This window comes from Pseudocercospora fijiensis, assembly GCF_000340215.1.
Source record: "Pseudocercospora fijiensis CIRAD86 unplaced genomic scaffold MYCFIscaffold_5, whole genome shotgun sequence".
NCBI classification, from domain to species: domain Eukaryota; kingdom Fungi; phylum Ascomycota; class Dothideomycetes; order Mycosphaerellales; family Mycosphaerellaceae; genus Pseudocercospora; species Pseudocercospora fijiensis.
In genome coordinates, this window is record NW_006921536.1 from 3187395 (window position 1) to 3213602 (window position 26208).

Consider the following 26208-nt stretch of genomic DNA (forward strand, 5'->3'; position numbering starts at 1 on the left):
TATAAATGTGCGCGTTGCCAATGGCGACAGGCAGCGATCGCGTCGAGGAGACGCGACCTGAACTCCTGGGATCAGCGATCAATCACAAAGCCAAAGTGAGTTGCCCATGTCATTCACGAGGGTATCCGAAAGCCAAAACATCGGTATCGGTATTGACCGTGGTTGAGGCAGCACTGGTTTTCAAAATCTGCATCCTGTGAAGCCGAGGGCTGTGTCTGAAATTTATGTATTCTCCTCTTATATAAACGCAAGAGCCAAAGAAGCCACAGTCGTTAGACCCACCACGAACCATCCTGTCTGGCTAACCTTCTGGTTCGAAATCATGCTCGCAGTATCCCAAACCAAATGCCTCAGACCATTGAAACAGTGGAAAGTAAACGGCATGGCCAAAGTGAACTTGGTCAACACCTGCAAGAACGCTGGCCACGCAGCAAAGCTCGCGGCAAGAACTGCCGACTCCACATGCCATCCCAATACCGGCGCTACGAGGTAAAGAGCTCCGTATGCGTAGAAAAGGCCGGAGACGGTGCAGCCTGTGATGCGGTTCAGGGCTGAGAGGTACCAGGTGATTTGTGGTTGGTAGATGCTGAGATGTGGTGCTACGGGGCGGTTTAAGCGCTGTTTGGCGAGAATCTCGTTGCGGGCGTGGGTTTCGGAGACGGAGGCTGCTGCGACCAGTCTATGAGGTTTCATTAGTATGAAGAGCAGTCCGCTGTCAGAAGACGCTCCCGTGCATACCTCTTCTGTCCGGCAATGCCCATTGCGACTGCTGCTGGCGCCGCGAATCGGTATGCATTGGGCTGTGCGGCTACTGCAATGCTGTCAGCTAGAAGTTCCCAATTGCTGTATCGTATACATACACCGCCGAAGCGACTGCTGCGCGATCCTCTGTGCCAACATCTCGCTCTGCAGATTCAGTGCTGGTGTAGACAAACACAAGCAAAGGACATGTGAAGTGACGCCTCGATTACCACTCTTTCCCGATTGGCTGGTTTGCCCTCGGCTTCGTTATTCCCGGCTGAATTCGGAAGCTGCCGCCGAGCACTTCGAAATTCTGCTTCTTCGCTTCTCTCCTGAGGTTCTACTATTCAGGAATCTCAAAACTCCGTCTGGACATCTATCTGGCTGAAGGCACGGCGAGCACTTACTGGCACGACGTCTTGTCGTGTCGCCGAGTGCGTTTGCAAGATTTCGAGACCAATTGCCTGTAGTTAATCACTCTATGGGAATTCCTATTTCTCGATGGAGCTTCATATCCGGGCTACAGATCTCTCTACCTGCAGGACGTCAGATCATGGACCATGGTAGAGCGAGATGCTCATAGCCAGTATGTAGTGCTGCTGATGGTATCTGCTCCATGCATCCTGGCTCAGATTCAGGCTCTGCAGTGCACGCAATGTCTCCAAGCCTATCACTGGCGCCTGGCGACCGTCGACCGTAACGAGCTAAGAGAGCATTCGGCTCACCACAGCTTCACGGTTGGCCCCCGGATGATCGCAGCCGGGAGGCACACTGAGCCTTGGAAGCTTTGGTCCAGAGATCTGGACATGATAGAACTCCAGGTGGCTCGATCTACGCAGCCCTTCTGCTACCGCCGACGCCACTGCTTACTGTCCACGGTGCTGTGATCCATCTTTCTGTGCTGTGCCAACACACCCTGATGCAAGGCAGGCATGATTGTGACCGCGCCTCGTGGAGAAGCGCTGATCATTCCTCTGTGAGTCTCGATCTCGAGGCTATCGCCCGAAGCACGATTTTGACGTGAGCTTCTTGACGTGTGCAATACGCGAGTCACCAGAAGGAGCCGATGCAAGAGACGACCTCCGGTTTCGCAGATGCAGCTGATGAAGGACTCGGTGGAGATGTCAACTATTGTTTCAATATTCAGATTCAGCTTCGACAGCGCGACATTTTCCAGTCCAGCACTTCCCTTCCACCGACTCCTCGTCCTGGCCTCAAAGAAGACACGCGGTTGCCTCATTGGCAATCATCGCCCAATAGGGACCTTCAGAAGCCACCAATTTCACGCTGTCGGCGAATAAGGTGGATACGAAGGTTACTACCGCATCCTTCGTAGGCTGGTTTTCCACCCCTGCGAGTTATCGACTCGTAGACCTGGACCGTGCTTTTGAATAGGCCCATTCAAAGATTTATCCTGGATGTCAGGTGTTTTAGCTGAACCTAAAGTGGAGTCATAGACACAGCCTTTTACTAGTGATTACTAGGCAATAAGCTACCCGCAGCCCTCTAGTTTAGTAGCGTTTAGAACCACTCGGCGTAGTAACGATTTAGGTTAAGAAGGGCGCCTCTCTCGAGCCTGTCGGTTGACTATCGTAGAAGCGGCAATTTGACTATTATAGAAGCGGCAATTTAACTATTATAGAAGCGGCAATTTTGCAGTAGAAGAGACTATTATATAGACTAAGAGTTGTTATTATAGAATTGCTATAGAATTACCGCCTTCTACGACTATAGCGGAAGGCTTGCCCTCGCTAATTGCTATCTCTTCGACCTCGTTATTATTGTTATTGCTTAGTACGTAGTCTACGAGTTGTTATTAACTTACTACTACTAGCGGTTGACTAGCGGTTACTATATGTCCTTACGCCTCTTAATTCTCGTCTAACTCGCTCGTTACTAGGCAAGTTATTAACGGCGTCGTCTTCTAAGTCGTCTATTGTCTAGCTAGTTAGTCGCCTAGCCGCTCGTTCGTAATCCTCGTCTCTTATATAGCTTATTATCGTATCTATAGTGTCCTAGTCTACGTTATAGAAGATAAGAAGCTCCTTAAAGGACGAGAGGCCGGAATCGGTAAAGTAACGGTCGTCTATAGTAATGCCGTTAATCTCGCGAATACCGTGTATAAAGACCTATAATAGCTTACCCCAATGCTAGTAGTTAGTTAAATAGTGAGTACCTAGCGGCGCAGGTAGACCTCGCACTAGCGGTATTGTATCTCCTATCAAATCTACCTCTTCTATATTATCTAAATTAAGCGGTTGTAAGGACTGTGTTTCTAGCACTGTCTCGCAGCGTATAGGCGTATAAAACGGCGGTAGAAGGCGCGGAATTAGCCTCGGAGTAAGGTTACCTAGCGGCGGAGGTAGCCTCGGAGTAAGGTTACCTAGCGGCGGAGGTAATAAGAACACAGGTTAGCGAATAGGTAACGATTGAACGCGCCGTTTTAATAGTAACGGTCGGAGGGTTATATTAGCATAGACGTAATAAGTTTCCGGCGTACCTAGCGGTAGCAATCGAGTTAGTATAGTAGGTTTAGAAGGTAGTTAAGTCGTCTATTAGCGCTCGGTCTCGCCTATAAATTAGACCTCCTATAGATTGGCGATAAAATGGTCAATATTTAGTGCGTAACAACTGTCCGAGAAGTCCTTAACCTTCCGTACGTAGAAGGCATAGAATAAGTCTTTAATAGAAGGGTTAATAGAAGGATCATCTACTATCCGCTAATACTTCAAATTCAGTGTTTCTACCGCTTCCTTAAAGTGGCCTCGAAGGTCTCTTAATTGTAGTGTTTGTGCTAAGGTAATAGCGTCTTCTTAGTAGCCTTCGATAACGAGTTGTTAAATATCGAGAGCGCGCTAGTATTCGTAAGCTAAGACAACGTTAAGGCCTGCAAATAGCTAGACATATTGTCGCTGTTATATATTACTGATTTCTAGTCTATTAAACAGGTAGTTACGAAGAATGTAGTAGCAAGGAAGGCGTGTTTGAAACTAGGCGAGGCAGTTATAACGAGAAGGTATTACACCGTTATAACTGCATAGTGTGCCCTTGTATATAGGTGCCGCCTTAGCCTCTATCTCAATAGCAATATCTACCTGTTCTCGAAGGCGATCTTAAGCCGCTAGTAGCTGCAGACTCTCGAAGCCTAGAAGTCCCTTTTTGTACTAATATTATATGCGTTTGCCGATCCTATAGCTAGCCAGTTGTGCCTTATAAGCCTGCCTATCGTCTACCTTGAGAACCTCGAGGATAGTGCTATAGAGGTTGTAGCGTACGAGGCTGCGCTTACGCTCAAACTTAATAGCGTAGTGATAACCCTCGAGAGGCGAAGTGGTCCTTATTTGTATCAACAATAGGCTATGAAGCCTTGCCTAAGTAGCCTATTTCCGTAACGTATAACTAGCCTAATTGTACCGTATGTATTCTACCTTGCTTTGCTATTCTATAGGCTTGTTCTCTTTTAACTAGTCCTGTATCTATGCTATATCGTTACCGACGTCGGCGGAGCTTCGAGCGTAGTAGATCGAGTAGTAAAAGCGCTTAACAATCTCTAGAAATTGGGCCTCTAGAAATGAGCGAAGGAAGGTCTCTTTAACGTGCCGCTAGCAGAGGTAAATAAGCACCTGTTTCTCCTTCTAGGATAGGTTAATTGCCGCCTGCTTAGAGGCCGAGTCGTCGATTATAGCGGCTACAGCATTCTAGTATAGTAACCAATTCTTAATAACTCGAAGACCGGCTTCTACTAGCTTGGCTTTCTAAGATTCTAGCAATAAGTGTCCTACTAGCAACCAACACCCTAACTAGTTACGAATATGGATAGTAAAAAGGTTCCAGCTAAGGTCGGTAGTCTTATAAGTTGCGTCTAGCAAGAACAACTGTATAGCATGTAAGTTAGTAATGTTTTGAATTTTTGAAGTTGGTTGTAGGAACTGTAGAACGCAAGCCTTAGAAGCTTAGTTATGCGCCTTCTACAGTAATAACAATAACAACACCTGCACTTACATCCCCTACCTCGGTATTTAACAACTGTCGCTGCCACTCAGTCTAGAAGACAATGCTACGCTCTACCTTGCCCTTTATTTTCTTCTCTATTATCTAATACTAGAGCGGCCTACTATCTAGGTCGTTACAGAGGCCTTAGAGGGCGACAGGAAGGTCGTCCAGCTAGATACTCGCATTTCTACGGTCGTTACTACGCACCTTCCTTAGATTAGGCCTAACCTTCGACTACGTAACAGTGCCTACCTTTACATACTGCCTACCTATCTTGCTAAACTCGTCCTTCGAAGGACTATTTCTAACGAAATCTAGCACCTCGGCTATATTGAATTTGCGCTGTTCTATTAGCTCCTCGAGAAACACCCTTAGAGCGTTGCTTAACGACCTAATATCTATATATCTTAGGTTATAGCAATATAGGTCCTTACTAACCGCGGAAGGGTCGACTCGATAGCGGCGGACACTAATTTCGTATAGTTTAGTAGCCCCCTTCCGATAATGCGATACAACGACTACTATAGTATTACAAGGCTCTTTATTGTATTTAGCCTTGCGAATACTATCTAGAAGCACCCTGTTTCGCTACTAATCGCGCCTATAACGATAATACTAGTGCGACCGCTGCTCTAAGCCATCCTTCGTTCTCGCCGACCTCGACTCCTTATACACGTTGCTTACGTAGGCCTTTAATACCTCGAAACGGTCCGGATCGTACGTCAATCTATGCTCTAGCACATTGAATAGCTGTTCTCGAATATCGATTACATTGTATAGTATACGATCCGGCCTAAACGGCGGCACTAGTTTAGACAAGACAGGTAGCATAGCGATAAGAACAACAGCAATAAGAAGGTGTTGCGCTATTGTAGAAAGAGCTAGATCTATATACAAGAAAGAGCTATAGAGATGAGGTCAGAACTAGAAGTATAACCGAGAAGGTTATTACGGTACTAGAAGAGGAAAAGCACCGTCAAATACTAGGCAAACTATACTAAGTTAATAGATAACGCCCTCTAGAAGTAAACTACTGTTTATAATAGTAGTACGCTAAATTTCCTAACATGTAAGACAACCTTATTTAAAAGCATATAAGACGCTATATTAACAACTAGTAGGGGCTGTATTCCTTCACTAACTATAAGAAGTTAGGTAGTAGAAGAATGTAGAAGGAGGCTTAACCCCTAACCGGCTTGGCTTATTAAAGGCAAATTGGCCTCTTAGCACTACCGAATAATAAGCTACACTGTAACCGGCTACGGTGAGGTAGAAAGTAGCTATTAGGTCTTCGAGATAGTGTAAGAGGGCACTAGCTTATATATGTAAAGGTCTAGGTGTATAGCCGTTAGTGTAATTAGGAGGTAGAACAGAGCGGTTATTAGTAATTGCAGTAGTGCAGTCGACTGGCGGTGCTAGTATTCACGTATAGATTTACCTTCTCGTTGTGCCTACCGCTCCTTATTACTGCTATCTTCCTCGAGGTATTTACTCGCAATAGTAACGGCTATTACAGTAGTTGCTGTAACTATAGTAGCTTCTTCTATAGCTTCTTCTATAGCTTTAGGTTAGGTCTATAGGTCAGGTCTACAGGTTAGGTCTACAGGTCAGGTCTATAGCTGAAGTCTATACCCTAGAAGGTCTAGAATAGGGGCTCCTTACCGCACTAAACCGCTTTTAATTACATGCAAAGTAGCCTCTTCTAAAGGTCCGTAAAAAGCGCTACATTAATCCTTCACATAACGGTTACTAGCTAGCGCTTATTTGGAAGCCGGTGGACCTTCTAAAGGTCCCTAATGCCTGATATCTCGCTATAGCACTCAACATATATCAGCAAATTTGCCAAGGAGCACTTCCGCCCCCGGACGCCTAGACGAACTCTATCTGCCTTTATCATTTTCCGGGGACAGGCATTCCATGTCAGCCTCGCCATGAGCCGCAACTCTCCTCATGTTACGGCTCTCGCAGTGCCGACATGTTCTAAATCGGTAGCTTTCTGCAGGCCTGGAAACCGGTATCTGATCCCCACCTGACGCCGTTACCCGGGCTCGTTTGAGATCACGACCGTGTTGACGCTTCTCCCCCATACGACACACAGGATCACCATGGCTGGTCGACGCCCGAGGTGGGCCATAAGTCGGCCCCTACCTCCGGATGTAGTCAGGCACGGGAGGATACTTACACAGCTCGCTCCATGAAGTGTCCATCCTTCTCTCTCGTTCGCGTGCGGATATGGATCAATACTTGGAGCTTCAGCGACGTAAAATTTTGGCTAGCAGAAGCCAGCCATATCAAGTCCAGTCCAATGTCGTGGCTGTTCGCGAGCCGACACGCAAGTCATATTCACCCACACCCACATCGCCCGGCGAAGATTCTGTCAAAATCCAGACACTGGAGGATGAGCTGAGAAAGCTTGCCGAGAGGCTTGCAGCAGTCGAAGCTCGGCCTGAGCCACGGAATGATTCTCCTACGAAGCATACAAGAGAAAAAGAGGATGCGGCAGCAAAGCACCGTAGGCGATCATCGAGCGTGGCAAGCTTCGTAGCTGTCGAGCCCACGATACCTGAATTGGAAGAAACGACACCATCTGCAGAGAAGAGGGCTTCCGGGTCCAACTTCCTGTTTCATTTTGAGAATGATACCAATGCCAAATCTCAACAGCAGCATCTCACGCCGAAACGATTGTGGGCAATGTGGCAGCAATACACATCAAGTGTCGACCCTCTGCTGAAGGTTCTACACGTGCCTGCCGTTCAGCACCTCTTTCTATCCACAGATGAAGAGAAAGCGCAAGTCAGTCTGGACGCAGAGGCCCTGAAGTATGCTATTTGCTTTGCGGCTGCTGCAAGTCTGGAACAATCAGCGCCAGATGCCTCGTCTTGTCCGTCTGCCAGGCCACTTTCAAGCACCTATGCTTGCCGTCTGGAGAGCACGCTCGCTAAATCTGGATTTATGTCGAAGCCGACGATTCAGGCCGTGCAGGCACTCGCGATTTACTTGATCTGTGGACAACATTTTCTCGATGCAAACTACGTTTGGTGCCTCACCGCCGTCCTCGTCCGGCTTGCATTGAAACTCAAAACCAACCGAGATCCCGAAACGCAAGGATTGTCATTTTTAGACTGCGAATACCGGAGACGGCTTTGGTGGCACATTTGTTCTCTTGATGCTCGAGTTGCAGAGGTGAATGGTACAGATCCACTGGTGTACGAGCGACAATGCACTTCGAGATTTCCGGTGGGCATACAAGACAGTGAATTTGACTCTTTACAGGATTTGGACGCCAAGAGGAACAGCCAGGCCCATGCTCCGGACATGTTTTTCGCATTGTTGCGATTCGAGACCACGTACTACATGCGGACGGTCCTGTACTCGGATGACTTCATGGAGGACAATGGCTGGCCAATCCTACCTACAGATGGCAAGCTATCCATAATTGAGTCTCTTGAGAAGATTCTGGAAGAGAAGTATTGGTGTCGCTGTCAATGCGGCTCCTCTGTATGCAGACTCGCCATTGCTTCAAGCAAGACGACCGTCGCCAGGCTCAAGCTCTCGGCAATTATGTCAGGTCGGGATCTCACGCAGCTCTCGAACCAAGACATGGAAGAGGTGATGTCAGCGTCCGCGACCGTCCTCGAAAGCCTTCGCACGATCAGATCAGAGCCAGGCCTGTCACGCTGGATGTGGCTGTGCCCGGCTTACGCAGAATGGGACGCAGTATCGGTCTGCCTAGCTGCACTTCTACTCGCCCGCTGGCGGTCAAAGGCTGCGACTCGTGCCTGGACGGCGGTCAATACTTTCTTCGTGGCATGGAAAGAGAGCTCGTACAATCCAGAGCTGTACAAGCGCTGGAACAAGCTCGAAAATTTGAAACTAAAAATCGAGAAATTGCAGCGACACCAAAGCAGCTCTCCTCTCCGCGACCAGAGCAATTCCAGCCTTTACAGCTCCACCGCTTCACTCATCGCACCAAACGAGCAGCGCCGAGGCTCTACCACGCCGAACAGCCCCAGTCCACTCAGTCCCGCTCATAGCAAACTGAGTAGCGTTTCGAGCAAGAGCACCGGATCTGTGAGGAGCGCATTTGAGGATCAGAATTGGCCTTTGAGCAACGCCCTAGGCCATGAAGATGTGCAGTACGATCTGAAGCTTTTTGCTTTGATGATCTAGAAACATATGCGCTGGTCCTGGCGGCGAGCATGCATTGTTCGGACACGGTGTATGAATAAACGAAGAGGTCGATGGAAATGTTTTAATGTTGGATACCCTACCATAGCACATTCTAGTAATGTATGTTATTTCCTCTTGTGGGGCTGGGACTGGCCTTCTTCCCGCTCTTTACTAAGCAGGTGGCCGCGTCCGCACGCCATGCGCTTGCCTTTCCATTCGAACGCCGACGACAACGACTTGAGGCCACGAACATCACATGTAAGTCTGCTCGACATCATTCGCAACATTATCGTCGGTTCGGACATCTCATAGATAGCAGTGGCTCATCAAGATTCCACATCGCTTACGAGATGGATTGGCCATTGAGGACTTACGCAATCATCGACGTAGGTATATCGGAGGGTGCAAGGCATGACTCTTCCAAGTGGCCGCAGCTGACCTTCATAGCCTTTGCTTTTAGTGGTCGCAGCCTGTCGACACGGGCAAGTTTTCTCACGATGAGATGGAAAAGCTGCGCAAGGAGATATCCGAGATGCCCACTGGAAAGAACAAAATGCCCCCCATTGAGAAACAAATACAGCGCGCTGGCGAGATCCTGCAAGAGTCTTTCTACTCGTTCCGCGGACTCGTCTTCAACAAGACCATCATGAAGCAGATTGCCCCACGGTTTTGACGGGGGAGCTCTCGCTTCAAAGGGTGCTCAAGGGCGATGAGACTTGAGCACTCGTTCAATTGGAGGACTATTTGGTGAGTGACGTGATGAATCTGCTTCGCCGTTTTTGCTCCACTTGGATTGTTCCATATGCATGCCAAGACACGCAAAGCTCACCTTGTTAAGACTCAGAATCATTTCGTAAGCTCGAGTGCGACATCAAAAACAAACTGGACCCATTTACACAAGATGGCCGACTCCGCTGCTATCTCGCTGGCAGCGATGAGCCTCGATGATGAATGCAATGCCTGCGCCAAACCAACACCACTACCTGTCCTGATCTGCTTCAAATGCAGTGAGGGTAAATCCCCGGAAGGAGAGTCGACTTACACCAAGTACTGCAGTATCCGGTGCCGCACTGCGCATCAAGGTCAACATGCTCAACACTGTAAAAACCAGAATATTCGCAGAGCAATCTATCGTGCGGGCGAACTACTTCAGAGTGCTCTTTATCAAATGCGGTTGTTAGCGTTCGACTTGAAAATCGACAGCGTCGAAAAGAAGGATGACGTGCTATACTTCAAGGACGGCGAATACAAGGGCGGCAAGGAATTTCCCTTCTACGCATTTCCCGGCGACGTTGTGAAGGACCCGGGGGACGCGAAAGCTCTGCTCAGCTATTCATTCTGCAATGACGCGCCTGTCTTTTTGAACTTCTTGGCCGAGAAAGCTCTCAAAGGTACTTATCTCACTTGACAAGTCTTCAGAAGCATTTCCAAGCTGACAAAATGATCAGGACTCGCACGCTCTATCGAACAAGCTGAATTGCAGATCTCTGCTCAATGCAAAGTTCGGCGGATTTACCCCAACGGCAATGTGGCACCTGATATTGACATGCACAGCGTCATGGGGATAGACGGGTGTGATGGCGAGTCATACATCATAGATATTACTGGTGCTCAATACGGCCAGTTCAAAGCAGTCATGCCGCTCGGATCATACGTGGAGCAGAACAACGCACGAGTCAGAACGATGTACTATGCAGGCGGTTCACGCGTGTCCGTGGTCAAGGACATTAAGATGAAGCTTGAGGATCCAAGCAGCGATCCACGTTGCCAGATCGGACTGTTCAAGGTGGCAACTGCTTTGAACACAACTCTGGAAGAGTGGGAGGCCCGCTGGCAGACAAGCATTGGTCAACTCTTGCTAACGGACAAGACCGTCTTTGCGAAAGGCAAGGAGGAACTGCTTTATGAGTTGGGAAATGCCGTGGATTCCGCGCTCGAAGAAATTTTCGAGGTGACAGATATGAAGACAGCACTTGGCTGGTTGCTCGAGCCAGCAGGTCAGGAGGTTCAAGATCCAGGCGCAGCGACCGACGAGGAGGGTCGCATGACTTGCATCGTGTCGAACAAAGTCGAAGGCTCCAGGCTGTACAAGATGTGGGTCGCACAGGGGAGGGCTGACTTGCAAGTTTCTCGTCCAGAGGAATGGAAGACTACGCACGAGCCAAATCTGGCAGCAGGAGGGACTATCAGACTGGCTTTGCCTTCTCAATGGCAGGGCCCAGCGTAAGAAGTATTCGCCAATGCAAGAAGGAATGTGTCGGTGGCAGCGACTTAGGGAATAAATCGCATACGCAGCGCCACAGCGTGGTATCAGCGACGCGCGACGCACATTGATACGAATGTCACTACATGCCATTACATTCAAGCATCGCCGCTCACCACCCATACTTACGCCCTTCCTCACCATCCTTCAACAAATCCGTGTAACCCGTCTTATCCCCAACCGCAAGCTTCTCAAAGTTTAACCTCACACTCTGCCTGATATTCCTCGCATAAGCCTGCTTGTTGTTGCCCGTCTAAGCACCACTGATATCGCCAAATGCCGCCTGCGCTCCCGCTGGCACATGTTGCCCAAACAACTGAGGCTTCAACGTCAATCACGTGAGATGGCCTCCCCAACTGACTCCTTGACCATGACACATCTGCCGGAACCCAATATCTATCTGTAGGTCCAGACATGGAATTGATCCCGAGCTCGAAAAGGATCCGCTGAGCGCCCTTTTGTGAGATGGCGTAGGCAAGCATGCAGAGATTGTTATGGGCGTGCGAGATCACTTGCGTGTGGTTGGGGTAGATTTCCATAAATTCCGCGCTACCCATTTGTTGCATTGGCATGAATCTTGGCATTGGATAGGAAATCTAGGTCAATTAGCATGCACTCTGTCGATACAGTGAAATCTTAAAGCCCGATGCGAATCATAATTTTATCAAAGCACAAAAGTTGGCAAAATCAAAAAACTTTCGCCCACACCTTCTCCCAAGCATTGCGCGGTGCATCGTCAACCCATAGGTGTTCTTGCCTGTCAATTTCAGCCTTGCCACTCATGAGATCAACCTCATAACTTCGTATGAATCTTGTTCGCTTTATGACCTTCCAGCCAATAATCAGTACCGCATAGATCGGAATGCCAATATAGGCGATGATGAAGTCCTTGGTATTCCAATTTCCTTTCGTGAAGACGGAGAAGCCATTGCCGAGGATAACTATGACGAAGAAGGCCAGGGAGGCATATGCCGTGTATACCGTTCCTACTGCACGAAAAGCCATCTCGCTACGATCGATGCCTTGAACCTGCGTCGCGCGATAGAATCGAATATAGGCAGTGACCACGGTAGACCAGGTGAGAAGACTTGCCAAAGCGGAGATATTCGTGAGCCAGCCGAACACGTTTGCAGATCCAGACGACACCGACATATACGCCAACAAGGAAAACGAGGCTGTCGAGAGCACGCACCACAGCGGTACTCCACTAGCGCAAAAGTCAGTATGAAGGCCCAGCCCTCCTTTTCGACCACATCTCACCTCTTTGTGCACCACAGCAGTATTCGTGGTGCTTGGCCAAGCTGTGCTAAAGCATACAAGTACCGCGAGCCAATGTAAACGCAAGCATTGCCAGCCGACGTTGCCGATGTGATAATGACCGCGTTGATGATAGATGGCAGTGCAGAGATGCCAGCACGCTGAATGCCTATCACCCATGGAGAAGCCTCTGCGCCAGACTTCTCCGTTAGGTTGGGATCGGTGTGCGGTACGAGCACGCCGACAGCAAGTGAGCCAAGAGCGTAGAAGAACAGGATCCGCTACACGATTGAGACACGATAATCAGCAACTGTCCCAAGCGCAAAGTGATCGTCATCTTACCCAAAACACCCTCCGAACTGCTTGAGGAATGCTCTTGCGGGGATTCTTAGATTCACCTGCTGCCACAGCCACGTATTCTAGAACAAATTCAGTGCCGTCTAAGTTAGGAATCGAGGATCGACTGCAACGAACCTGAACCGCCGTAGGAGAATGCAGCGCCGATGAACCCAGCAAAGAGGCCAGCAAATCGTCCCGTATCTCCAGTGCCAATGTATTCTGCCATTGCTGAATACGGTGATTTCCAGTATCTGAAGCCGAGACGATCACCGCTGGGACCTCCGCCGAGATCAATAATGAGGGCTAGAATGAGCAGACCAACCATGGTCACAATCTTGATCGATGCAAAGATGAACTCAGCCTCGCCTTTGGCGCAACAGTCAGTGCAGCCCATTTGCAGCCGTTGCTGAATTGGTCTCGCCCAATCTGCATTTACGTACCGTATATGCTCACAGCGAACACGTTAAGGGCCAAAATGACCACAATGAAGATGGAGATCCAAACAGCCGGGCTGATCGTGTCGTTCCAGTATGATATCAGAGTTGCTGCCGCAGAGAATTCTGCTGCAGTAGTGATACCCATATTGTACCAGTTATTCCAACCTACAGCAAAGCCAACAGCTTGATCCACATAGCGGGCGCCAAGTTGAGGAATAGCACCGGGCAATGGTAGCCAGGTAACCATCTCACCGAGGCATTGCATCTAGGCCCCATCAGTCGATGCATGTGTCGCGAAGCCAGTCCGCAGGCACGCTTCAGATCTCATACCATGCCCCATATCGCACATCCTGTGATGATGTAACCTAAAAATGTGCTTAACGGACCAGACTGAGCCAGGTGTCTACCGATACCGAGAAATAGCCCAGTTCCAATCGTCCCACCTGCCTCGAACGTCAGCAAATGTCCTAGAAATTGGGGTGCTCTCAAGGTATTGCCTATCGCAATGAATTGGACGTGGCGCTCCTTCAAGCCGCGTTTGACATATCGATACTGTGGCTGCACATGTTCGGGTGGGTCTCGCCAATCTCCTTCGGTCGACCTAGAAGTCTCGACAACAGCTGGTAGCTTCAGGTCTGCTGGATCGGCTGGCATATTCCACTTCTTGTCCACCAATTCAACGTCGCCTTGCATGTATGCCATGATATGTGGTGGCGCGCAGATCTCATATCCTTTCAAGTCATCAGAACCGTGCCATCCGGTGCCAGAACAGGTGTCATCTAGGATGGCAGTGAGGTGCCTTTTTCCCCTCCTGTTGTAACTACTACTTTCGCGCTGCCATACCTCAGCACCCGGTCATGGTTTCAAGTACCGAGAACCTTTGTCTTGTTTAGGAGATGTTGCATGGATGCCATTGGGGGTCAGTCTCGGGATAACTGGACTGCAGAGATGATCGATCTCATATCACAGATTCAAGTTAGCCTCTCTCGGCAGAAATCGTACCAGTTATCGGCATGAATTCGAAGCACTATAAGATGCACTTTTACAACTCATAACTACGCATTTCTTTCCGGCAAAGTCCCAGCACCCGGTTATGGCTTTAAGTGCCGAGAACCTTTCTCGCGTCTTAGAGAATTATAGATGCTATTAGGGGTTAATCTCGAGATAACTAGGCCGCAGAGATAATCGCAAGATGCACTTTTGCAACTTAGAATATTAACGCATTTCTTTCCGGCAAGGTCTAGTTCTAATACTACTATCGCAGATTACTGTGTTTTCGAAAAGTTCTAGCTACGGTATAGAGGCTACCTATTAGAGGATCTAAGCGCCTAATAGGAGAACCCCTAGCTCTTTCTTAGCTATAGAATCTACCTAATATTAGCTTTGTCTCCTCTTCCTTATTACGCCGTTCCTCTCGGTACTACTATTTGCTATATACGTCGAATTCTCGTTAGTTAAGGTATTGTTATCGACTTAGGTTACTCGTTTCTCGGTCGTTTAACTCGTTACTCGTTTAGTGCTATATCTACTTATTAGTATAGCGCCTCGCAAGTTAGTAAGAGCCTATAAACTAACCGAGAAGGTATTACCGGCTAAAGAGCCTATAGTAGAGCCTACGGTAGAGAGGCCGTTACTTTATAAGAAGCTAAGAACGCTCGAGAAGTCGATAAGTCCGCCGCTATTACGGCGAGGGCGTAGCCTTATCGAGAAGCCGGAAAGCGAGTTGTCTTTACTCGAAGATCTCTCGGAGATAGAAGTTAAGGTTATTAAGGTTAAGGATAACGATAATTACTTAGATTATAGCGGAGTCTTCGATAAGGGTATAATAGAAGCCTTATCTATTAAAGAGGCTACTTAGAAGGTTATTAAACTGCCTGTTTTTAAGCTACTAAAATAGTTAGATAGAGATACTAATATAGAGCCTAAAAAGCGCTCTTCTACGAGGGTTATTGTCTAGTGCGGTACGAAGTTTTATCTTATTAATAAGAAGGGTAAGGAGCTAGTAGGCACCTCTTCTATTAGTACGAGATTAGACCTAGACTTCGATATTGCCGTACGCGAGTAGGCTTCTTATAATGCTACTAAGAATAGTTAGCTCGTACGCCGGATTAAGCTACGAGTAATATATACCTTAATTAAGAAGGACGATATCTTCGAGACCGATAGGAAGCAGTCTTCGGACGTTATAGAAGCGCTAAGAGTCGCTAAATCGCTCTAAGAAGCTAAGAAGACAAACGTTCGAATTAATGTTATTATCGAGTGTTATACGCCGCTAGGAGGGCTTCTAGGTAGACTTCTAGTCGCTTAGAATGCTAGTAAGAAGAAAGCGACTAACGTTCAAATTGCCGCTAGCGACGTATTTATTACTAAGGAGCGGAAGGCTAGCAATTACGAGGCTAAATTGCGAGTCGAATAGACCTATATACTATTGTCTTGTCCTAATTAGAATTTCTACTGTTTCTAGCCTTAACCTAAACCTAATAGTGCCGAGAATCACTTCCCTTTAATAAGCGACTACTTAAGGTTATAGTCCGCCGAGATTAGAGATAGCAAGTACTTAAAGGAAGAGCCTAATATAAGGGTATTTAACAAGCTAAGAATCGCGAAGAAGGCGAAGAATAATAAGCGTACGGCGACTTAATCGAATACTAGACTCTCGGCGGCGACTAGAGCGACTAGATCGACGTAGACGATGCTAATTTAGTAAGGAATGCCGACTATAATAGGTAGACCGTCCTTAGTTACTAATATTAACTTTAGGGATGCTATTCGCGAGCTAGTACGTAGTTTGTAGCTAAATCGATCGATTATCGACTCTTCCGGTCCTATTACTCTAATCCGCGCTATAGTATCGCCGTCGGTATCGTTTGTTATATATAAGAGTGCTATACGCAACCTAGTTAGTAATAATTAGTCGCGGCCGCTTAAGGACCTTAAATCGGCGCTTTCGTAAATAAAGACCTAACCTAAGTAGAAGAACGACGAGGGCGATCGCGAAGCGCTAGTTTCGATAGAGGTAAAGGCAACGATTAAGAAATATAATATCGAGTCGCTCGGAGGCTTAAACAAAGAAGAATAGCGTAAGCTAACTAGTGTATTTAATAGTTATAGGTTTAGATTAAGGAAGAGTCTAAAGAAATAGGTAATGCTATCGGCTTAGGGTCTCGAGTAAGGAGGTATGCTTTCGAAATGTCCGCTAGCTTTATAATACGCTCGTTTTCTAACACTTACTAGACGTTCTATATTATAATAACACGCGGAGGTTTATCCTATATATATATACATTCTCGGCCGTAAATAGCTTATTTATATATATCGTTATTATAGCATTCTAGCATTAATCTAAACCTCCTAATTATTGCGAAGCTATACTATAGTGCTCCTATACGCTCGCTAAGCCCGCTATTCCGAGTGCGAGATTACTATTCCGAGACCGAGAATTTCGCTGTTCTCGATTTTATTCGCAATAACGCAACGATAATCTTAATCTCTATATATATATCTATAATCTCTAAGATATTAGCTAATTTGCAAAAAAACAACGAAGAGAATCTATAAACTAATCGTTAAGGAAATATATATTAAATATAGCGGACTCGAGAATTTTACGATACGGTCGGCTTTGCGGGGTTTACGGTGCCTCCGCTTCGTTACAACAAATGCTACGATTCTTTACTAAGCAGCTAATAGATCTATAACGGGGTAATAAACATACTTTTTGTATATAACGATAGCTATAACTCTAACGCTTCTTCTAATCTAAAAAGTATATTATAAAGTAGTTGTATTATTAAATAGTAGCTCTAATCCGAAATCTTAGATTTGTAGGTTAGCAAGTCCGGAGACTAACTCCTTAGACCCTATTTCTACCTCTTCCTTATTAACGTTATATCCGCTATATTTAAATATTCTACGTACATTCCGGCCGGCCTATTAGTATAAAGTATATACTAGAAAGGCATTAAATAATAGATAACTCTTCTGCTGCTCCTAGTTCCTTTTAATCCACTTTTTAAGTACTATAAAGGTCTGTTCGATCGGGTTAAGATCTAGCGAATATAGCGGCAAGTACTCTAATCTATAGCTAGCGGATAGGACGATATCTCTTAGCGACTTGCTATAGTAAATACTCGCATTATCGAAGACAAGTATTATCTCTTAACCTTTAATTAGCGGTAATAACTTGTTCTTAATCTACTAGTTAAATAGGTCTTATTTAATAGAGCTATAGATATATAGAGTATAGGGCAAGTATCTATTAATTGTTAGAGCCGGCAATACTAACTATCTCTTCTCGCGCTTAGTAGACCTCATTTCTATACAATCTATATTAATAGGCGACTAGCTATATTTACGGTATCTAGTCTTCTAATTAGAAGTAGTCTTATCGATATAAACGACCTTCTTTACTAGAAAGCGACGCGCCTTTGTTATCTAAATAGTACGTACTATCTTATTGCGCTTAGAGGCGATCTAACGCGCTAACTTCTGAGACTAACCTTCTACTAACAATATATCCTATATAGTCGTAAAAGCCGGCGGCTTTATCTCTAGAAACGCTTCTATTAAATTAAACCTTATCTTATCGAGATATGCGTCCGGACGACCTATTAGGTATTCTAGTAACTATTCTATCTGCTAGGTTATAAAGGCGCGCGGTCTGCCTGCTCTCGCCGCTCGAGGCGTTAATACCTATCTAAATAGCTCGATATTTATCTGCTAACAACGTATAGTGCGCTTCGGTACGCTAGTAGTATTATAGATGTCTTTTTGTAAGAAAATAGGTATATAGCAACGTATAGAACACCCTCTACTAATCTTAGTAGTAGATAGTAGAACTAAACCGTGCCTTTCTTAGAATAGGGCAGAGCGTTTACTATTAACTAGGCTACGCACGGATAGCATATATACTAAGCCGGCAACCGAGCATGTCCGTACGAGCGACCGAGCTTTTCCGCGTATACGCTAAGCAGGCTTTACGCTAGCGTAGTAGCACCGCAGTGCACGTAATAACATTATATAATTGTTATATAGGCTTACTAAGGTAGGATAGGAGACTTTACTTAATTAGGTTCTTACAATTATCTCCTTCCCCCGGTATAGCTATCCTAGCTATAGGGTAACATAGTAAATTATACTATTTCTTATACTCTACGCTGCACTTGCGCGTCTTATACGTACCTATCGCTAGGCTATAGTTGCTAGGTACGTTATAATTTGCCTCGTAGTTGCTTGTTTGTTTATAGATTTAAAGCGCGGCTACTTCTAGTACTAATTAGAGGTTGCCTAAATTTCTAAGAACGCGGTAGCTACGCGAGAACGCAAGCTATCCGAAAGCGAGGCGAGTATTTAAAGTATTCGAAGCCCGCTTAAAAACTTCTTCTTTTTCTAAGCGCTCCGAATACCCCCCGCCTACCCTCTACCTACTCCCTCCTTACGCCCCCCTAGTATTACTTAAAGATTTTTCTTTTTTAAACATCTATTAAAAAAACATTACTAGTATGTCTATCCCTTCGCGTGCCTTAGGTAAGCGCGCCGTAGGCGCACCGCTCTCGATACCTACTACGCCTACCTAGCGCCCCCTAAAAGTCCTAGAGGGCTATACTCGTTGCTTTAGGCATATAACGGCTAATAGTACGTTTTCTCGCCCCTTGCTACGTATATACGCTTCGCAACTAACTCGCTTTAGATAACCTATCTAAGCTCTATATAGGCGGCAATATAGACCCTACTACTAAGCGTAACTACGATCGCTGCTATAGTAGCTAACTTAGAGTGTGTGTCTAGGTATTAGGGTCTATTACGTGCCTAATGCCTAAGGCTGCAACTGCCGCACTTTATCTTTAGACTTTCCGTAGATAGTCCTTCTTCTAAATTACATTAGTTACATTAAGTAGTTATAAGCCCCCTACGTTTCTAACGCATTCTATACGTTTTCTAATAGTCAATCCGACTGCTACGTAGACAGCGCTCGTTACTAAAAATTGCGCCGACACTAATATCGTCGCCGCCGCCGCTGCTCTCGAGTGTTCTAGTAGGTGCTAGACTCGAGTCGGCCACTATTAGTATTAGCTGTCCGCTATACCGGTTTCTAACATCAGTGTTAGCTGTCCGCTACACTAGAACATAGGCGCGCCTGTCGGCCGCCCCTTAAGACAAAGTCTATAGTTTCTACATCGCCGTCGCTGTCCGTAATAGCTCTCCCTATAACTTCTACTAGCGCTTATATAAGCAACATCCCTAAGCTAAAGAATAAGGAGAATTATCTATTATAGTCTTATGCCGCTAAGGGTGCCCTTAAAGGCATATAGGTATAGCGCTATATCTAGGGGACCCGCCTAAAGCCTAATGTTAAGTTGTCTTCTGAAACTTAGTTAGAGTTTAAAGACCGACAAGATAAATAGGAAGCAAAAGATTAATTAGCGCGTACGTGGATCTTTGCTAACTGTGTCGCCGAGGTTTAGTAGTCGTTGCTTAGTCTCGCTACATCGCAGGAAGTATAGACTTACCTATATAAGAAATATACTAGTAAAGGTAGGTCTACTAAATTCATGCTCTACTAGGAATATATTACCCTTCGGTATAATAGCAAGGACATTAAGAAGTTCTATAATAAGTACAAGAAGAAGCTTAGTGCCTTAAAGGATACTAAATTGGCTATCAGCTAATACTAGGCTGTTTATATATTTATTATACAGATCTCTCTATTCTACGAGGCTTTCGTATAGATGCGCCGAGAGCAGATACGCGCCTCCGAATACACTATTAACGATAACACACTTAACAACATTATTAGCGCGTTGCTTAATAAGAATGTAGCTTAACTGAACTAGGCCTAGTATAATAGTTTCTTCGGTCTCTAGCGCTAATAATAGCAAGGTAGCAATAGTAATAGCAACGGTCGAGGTAACTCGAGCCGTAGCGGTCGTAGTAGCCGCGGAAACAATAATAATACTAACGGTCGAGGCCGCGGTAGAAGCAACTAGAATAGTTATTAGTCCAGCCGTAAGAAGTGCGCCTATTGTTAGGGATTACACCCTTCTAACCGCTGCTATACTAAGTACCCTTACCTAAAGGAAGAAGACCGTCTTCGTCGCGAGAAGCAGAAGGCTAAGAAGAAGCAACAATAGGCGTTAACTGCTTAGTAGCAACAGCAACCGCCGTCTAGTTAGAATAGTGCTTAGGGGCTGTATGCGGCTAATGCTACCCCGGGGGTGTTATTAGACCTAAGCCACAATTACGCCTTTACTGCAAACACTATAGTTACTATTAGCGACCAGGTTTCTACGGCTCTTACTGCTAGCACTCGTACTACTAATTAGGTTGTCGACTTAGGTACTAGTATATACATAGTTAACGACCCTTTATTACTTATTAAATATAAAGGCTGTTACATTCCTGTCCGGTTTAGTAGCAACACGAAGCACGCTACGATAGTCGGAATAGCTTAGACTAAGGTGGTTAATAAGCGTAGTATAAGCAGTATAAAGTTGTCTAATATACTGTATGTGCTAGGTCTAGCAGCTAACCTCCTGTCTACTAAGAAGCTTGCCGACAAGGGCTGTTTCTATCGGAACGATAAGCGTGTCCTATTCACGATGGTAGAGGGCAATGAGGTTACTGTCGCTTAGACATACCGTAAGAATGGTCTCCCCTATCTCTATATACTAACCTCTAGTCTAGATAGTAAGGTAGTTGCCCTTTTGTTAAAGAAGGGGGTGCCTAAGAAGGGGATGCCTACAGGCACGATAGAAGAATAGCATCTACGATATAGCTATATCCATTACCGCAAGCTGTTACGAATAGAAGCTAAGGGTTAGATTGTTATTACTAGAAACAAGACCGACTTCCGAAACTGTATCGCTTGTCGTATAGCAATGTTATATAAGGAATATAACCGACTGCTACGAGTGCGACTATCTACGATCTATTACATTGTCTGTGTAGATGTAGTCACTATTACCAACCCTAGTCTGCTATAAGAGCGCTACTTTACATTATTTACATACGCTAAGTTAGCCTATCGATACGAGTATGCTAGCTTACTAAAGTTAGGGGCTATAGTAGCAATCAAGGACCACCGTGTATACGTCCGTATACAGACTAGCTATTCGATCCCAATCTACCGCCTCGATAGAGGGGGTAAATACGGCGGAAACCAGCTGTTAAGCTAGGCTCGTAATCAAGGCATTATACTGCAGGTTACAGCGCCTTATTCTTCTACTTAGAACGGACTTGCTAAGGTTAGCAATTACATTATGTGTACGACAGCTTAGAAGATAATGCTCTACGCCAATTTGCTAAAGGCCCTATAGCTATATATAGTTACTACTACTATATAGGTCCTTAATATTACTCCTAGAACCTTAGAAGGTCTTAGCCCCTATGCTATTATAGCTAGGGAGCTTAATTGGTCTCGGAAGCAGCTACGCCTTCAACATTTTCGTGCCTATAGCTATACTACTATTGCATACGATTACGAAGTTGCTCGTAGAAAGAAGATAGATAGTAGAGGTCTTGTTAGCAAACTAGTTGGCTATACTAAGGGCTTAGTAGACTTAGGAAAATACATAGTTTATCTTCCTAACTAGTATAAGGTTATTGCCTCTAAGGATGTTAAGTTTATTGAGTTAGGGGAGTTGTCGCTTCTAGAGGGCATAATACCATACGCCAATCCTAATAACCTAGCTAAGAACGAGTTTGTTATACTCGAGTCGGTTATGCCGGCTCTATTTAATTCTATAAGTAACGAGGTACCGTCGCTATAGGAAGCCGCTAGTATAGTCTAGTAGCTTCTAGCCTAATAGGAAGATGCTCCAGAAGAACTAGCTTAGGAGGTAGCTAATAAAGTCGCTAATCTATTGCCGCTCGAGGATAACCTGCCGGCTATTCAACCTCTATTAAGTAATAAGGATGGTTTCTAATCCGCTAAGGAACAGCCTATATACGATCCTTACGCTAAGAAGGGCGAGCTAGGCTAGTTGCCTAAGTTTAAGCGACCTGCTAAGGCTGTTGGTAATCGTTCTATACGCAAGACCCGGAGCAATAAGTCAGCTCGTAACCTCTTACGTAGGTACCTAGCTAATGCCGGTATTCAACGCAAGGCGCGCCGCTAACTAGCTAACATGCCGATGGCCTATGTTAAGGGCTTTATAGCCTCCTGCTACATTGCTGAACAGTCTAATAAGCCTAAAGAGACTATTCCTATTCCGAAGAGCTATAAGGAGGCGACTTAGTTACTATATTAGCTATAGTAGAAGAAGGCCTATAAGGCTGAGTATAAGTTACTAATCGACAACTATATATAGGTGCATGTGTCTCGGTTAGAGGTACCTAAAGGTCGCAAGGTTGTCCGTAGCCGATAGGTCTTTACTATTAAGCGAGACGCCAATAGCAATCTGAGCCGGTTTAAGGCTCGTTAGGTCGTCCGTAGCTTTATATAGGTTGAAGGACAGGATTATAACGAGACCTATGCGGCTGTCGCTAAGCTATCTACGCTGCGAGCACTGTTTAGCTTAATTGCTTATTACGACCTAGAGGCTAAACAGTATAATATCCTAACTGCCTTCCTTAATGCCCTTATCGGCGACAAGTATAAGATCTACGTTGAACAGCTATACGGTTTTAAGGACCGTAGTAGCAAGGGCATAGTTTGCCTATTACTAAAGGCACTGTATGGTCTAAAGCAGTCACTAATGCTGTAGTATAAAGAGCTTCGGAAGTACTTAAAGAGCCTAGACTTTATACCAATAATAACTAACGTATGTATATTCAAACACGTTGTTAGCGGCTCGATTATCGTTATCTACGTCGATAATATAATCATTATCGCCTATAGCCTATTAGCACTAGAAGCCGTTGCTTAGATGCTAAAGGACCGATTTAATATGCGAGAACTTAGTAACCTACACTACTATCTCGGCATGCGGATTATCCGTAACCGCAACTAGCGTACTATCTATGTCGTTTAGGATGCCTATCTAAATAGGCTTAGTAAGAAATATAGTATACGTAGCCGTGTTGGTCTAGCTACTCTAATAGCGCCTCGATACGTTAAGACATCGATTTAGCGTACACCTGAAGGCTATATAGCTAGTGCCGCCTTTAAGGCTTAATATTAGGAGGGTGTTAGTAAAGCCCTCTAGCTAGCAATAATTACTCGGCCGGATGCTTGCTACACTACCGGCCTGTTGTTACGATTTATTTCTAACCCGACCGAGGAGCATTATGCCGCGCTTCTTTAGCTAATTAAGTACCTAGTTGGCACCCTCAGCCGTAGCATGCGCTTCTAAGGTAACCTAAACGAAGACGACCTTAAGTTCGCTAGTTACTATAACGCCTTATAGGCTGACGATCTAGTTACCCGCTGCTCTATAGGCGGCTTCTACTTCACTATTGTAGGCGGACCTCTATTGTATAAGTCCGGCCGCTAGACACTCGTTATACTGTTATCAACTGAAGCTAAGTATGTTTAACTTACTATAGGGGCTAAGGAAGCAGTTGCCTTAGCTCGCTTATTAAAGGAAATTGGTTATAAGAGCTATATTCTTCTAGTTATACTCTACGAGGACAATCAGTCCGCTATTGCTATTACTAAGTCGACTAGCGTTAATGGCCGTATAAAGTATATAGATGCTCGTGTCTACTACATTCGAGAGAAGATTGCTAATAGTACTATTGTCGTCTAATAGGTTAGCACATATAATTAGATAGCCGATGGCTTTACTAAGCTACTTAATAAGATTAAGTACGGCCGCTTTATTGAATAACTAAACCTAGTAGATTGCAAGGCCGCTATTAAGAGCGCTACAAAGCTAGCTGCTAAGTACTAAGAAGAAAGGGCCTTTGTTGCTTTGTCTATTTAACCTAAGAGTAGTCCAGTTTGTTTACCTGTTTCTGCTTACCTAATACCCCTTGTTTGCTTTGCTAATAGAATGGCTATTATGTTGCTTGTTTTATTGTATAGCTATATGCACGTACTAAGGGGGTGACTTAGAGTGTATGTCTAGGTGTTAGGGTCTATTACGTGCCTAATACCTAAGGCTGCAACTGCCGCACTTTATCTTTAGACTTTCCGTAGATAGTCCTTCTTCTAAATTACATCAGTTACATTAAGTAGCTATTATACCTATACTCCTATTATAGTACGCGCGCTAGTGTCGCTACTAGCCCGCATCCGCGCCGCGCGCGCTATGCGCGACCTTTACGATCTAGACGGCTACGACTCCCCCGAGGAGTCTAACGAGGCCTTAGAGGCACTCTAGGCTAATCTAGACGCCGTCGTCGCTCGTAGGTTTCTTATACACTCCGCTTACGCTTCGTATACTAACCTCGTTATTAGTTATCCTATCTATACTCGATGCCTTTTATATTAATAAGAATAAGGTAACCCTAGGCGGCAAAGCCCTAGCCCGCAAGGGGGCCGCTAGCGGGTCCCTTACGGATATTAACCTATTAGGTGCCCTTAAGAACATCGGCACTAACTTAGCTAGTTTAGTAGAGATTAGTCGTTAGGTATAGTTTTTCCTATAGCCTCGTTTTACTTACGCTTCGTATACTAACTACACTAGAACCTCGCTTAGCGCGTCGGCGCTAAGGCTATCGCCGCTATCGATGCCGCTATAGGTATCGAGTAGGAGGAGTCTAAGGAGGAGTCCGAGGATAAGTAGAGTAGACGGCTCGCTATCGGCGCGCCTACGCAGCGCTACCTTTATATATACTAGGCTAATAGGCCTTTTTTAGTAGCGAAACGAGCATATGTCTACTATTTTTCTTAAGTTTCATTTTCTTTTGTTTTAATTACTACCTGCGCTTGCGCTTCGCTTACGCTTCGAACTCGTCTAATACTATAGAATCTTTAATATAAACAGCTAGCTCCTAAGTGTTATATTCTTTAGGCTAACCTCGCTACTTAATAAGGTAGTACGCCTTCTGCTTTTTTATCTTCTTAGCTACGATTGTTTCTACCTACTACTCGTTACCTTTAGCGATAGGCATACTTATCTTATGCTCCTCGCTATCGCGTCTATACTAAGGCTCGAGGAGGGAAACATAGAAAACATTATAGATCTTCGTACTTAACGGTAGTGCTAGGCGGTACGCCTACGCTCCGACTGCGTCGATAATACGAAAAGGCCCTATATACTTCGGGCTAAGTTTCTTCTTTAGGACATCTAAGCTAATGTTCTTTGTCGATAGTAAGACTAGGTCGCCTATACTATATACCTTAGCAGTATAGTGTGTATTATATTGCTTAGCCTAGTATTCTACTACTTTCTGCTAGCGTTCCGTAAGCGTCTTATATACTTTCCGTAGTCGCTCCGCAGCGTCGATAGCTACTAGTACCCTTCCCTTAGTTTAAAAGTTAGTTAGCTCGTCCCGAGCTAGTAGCTTATTTGCCCTTAGTATCAAATTAGGATCGAAGCCGTAGAGCATCCTAAAGGGGCTTATACGTAATATAGGATAAACACTATTATTATAGGCAAACTCCGCCTAAGGTAACAATTTAGCCTAATTATCCTAGTTCTCGGAGCAATAACATCGTAGGTATTGCTCGAGGGTCTAGTTTGCGCGTTCGGTTTGCCTATTAGTCTAAGGATAGAAGGCTATACTAAGCCTACGCTTTATATGCGCTTCGAAGCAGAAGTCGCTCTAAAACTAGCTAGTAAAAAGCGATCTACGATCGCTAACAATGCCTAATAGCACTCTAAAACGCCTAATTACCTCCCTTTAAAGGATATCCGCGAGTTCTACTACTATATACTTCTTCGTCGTTAGGATAAAAAGGCTTATCTTCGTATAGCGGTCGACTATTATAAGGATCGTAGTATATACGTAGGTACCGAGCTTACTCGGCGAGAGATCGGTAATAAAGTCTATCGTTAATTCTTGCTATAGTCGGGTTAGTATAGGCAGCGTAGCGAGCTCGCCGTATAGGCGATAGCGCTTCGCCTTCGACCGTTAACAAATTCTATAGGTACGGATATAGGCTGTAATATCCTCGGCTAT

At 45.4% G+C, this 26208-nt stretch overlaps 5 protein-coding genes across 5 annotated transcripts; 2 read left to right on the forward strand and 3 right to left on the reverse strand.

Annotated features, from left to right (window-relative positions):
* Positions 1-171: 171 nt before the first annotated feature.
* On the reverse strand, positions 172-909 carry MYCFIDRAFT_72469 (uncharacterized protein). The gene is made up of 3 exons (XM_007928933.1): positions 861-909; positions 739-811; positions 172-679 (listed from the first exon to the last, which is right to left on the reverse strand). Exons 1-3 carry the CDS (start codon positions 898-900, stop codon positions 238-240), a joined length of 555 nt encoding a protein of 184 aa, XP_007927124.1. The 5' UTR covers positions 901-909; the 3' UTR covers positions 172-237.
* Positions 910-6966: 6057 nt separating this feature from the next.
* On the forward strand, positions 6967-8904 carry MYCFIDRAFT_83604 (uncharacterized protein; the record flags this gene model as incomplete). The annotated part of the gene is made up of 1 exon (XM_007929378.1): positions 6967-8904. One exon carries the CDS (start codon positions 6967-6969, stop codon positions 8902-8904), a length of 1938 nt encoding a protein of 645 aa, XP_007927569.1.
* A 125-nt stretch (positions 8905-9029) lies between these two features.
* On the reverse strand, positions 9030-9754 carry MYCFIDRAFT_175689 (uncharacterized protein; the record flags this gene model as incomplete). Its single annotated transcript, XM_007929379.1, has 7 exons — positions 9030-9171; positions 9208-9226; positions 9252-9273; positions 9321-9374; positions 9401-9534; positions 9570-9691; positions 9723-9754. The coding sequence occupies 7 exons, from the start codon at positions 9752-9754 to the stop codon at positions 9030-9032; spliced, it is 525 nt and encodes a 174-aa protein (XP_007927570.1).
* Positions 9755-9805: 51 nt separating this feature from the next.
* On the forward strand, positions 9806-11131 carry MYCFIDRAFT_197348 (uncharacterized protein; the record flags this gene model as incomplete). Its single annotated transcript, XM_007929380.1, has 2 exons — positions 9806-10295; positions 10353-11131. The coding sequence occupies 2 exons, from the start codon at positions 9806-9808 to the stop codon at positions 11129-11131; spliced, it is 1269 nt and encodes a 422-aa protein (XP_007927571.1).
* Positions 11132-11869: 738 nt separating this feature from the next.
* On the reverse strand, positions 11870-13755 carry MYCFIDRAFT_108339 (uncharacterized protein; the record flags this gene model as incomplete). The annotated part of the gene is made up of 6 exons (XM_007929381.1): positions 11870-12374; positions 12428-12705; positions 12767-12843; positions 12899-13129; positions 13204-13465; positions 13531-13755. Coding segments are annotated over 6 exons (1578 nt in total), but the record flags the coding sequence as incomplete, so codon positions are not given.
* Between the last annotated feature and the right edge of the window lie 12453 nt (positions 13756-26208).

Coding starts and splice junctions, on each gene's coding strand:
- MYCFIDRAFT_72469 (XM_007928933.1), bottom strand. CDS start 900: ATGTTGGCACAGAGGATCGCGCAGCAGTCGCTTCGGCGGT. Junction 812..860: donor GCAGCAGTCGCTTCGGCGGT/GTATGTATACGA, acceptor ACAGCATTGCAG/TAGCCGCACAGCCCAATGCA. Junction 680..738: donor GGCATTGCCGGACAGAAGAG/GTATGCACGGGA, acceptor GAAACCTCATAG/ACTGGTCGCAGCAGCCTCCG.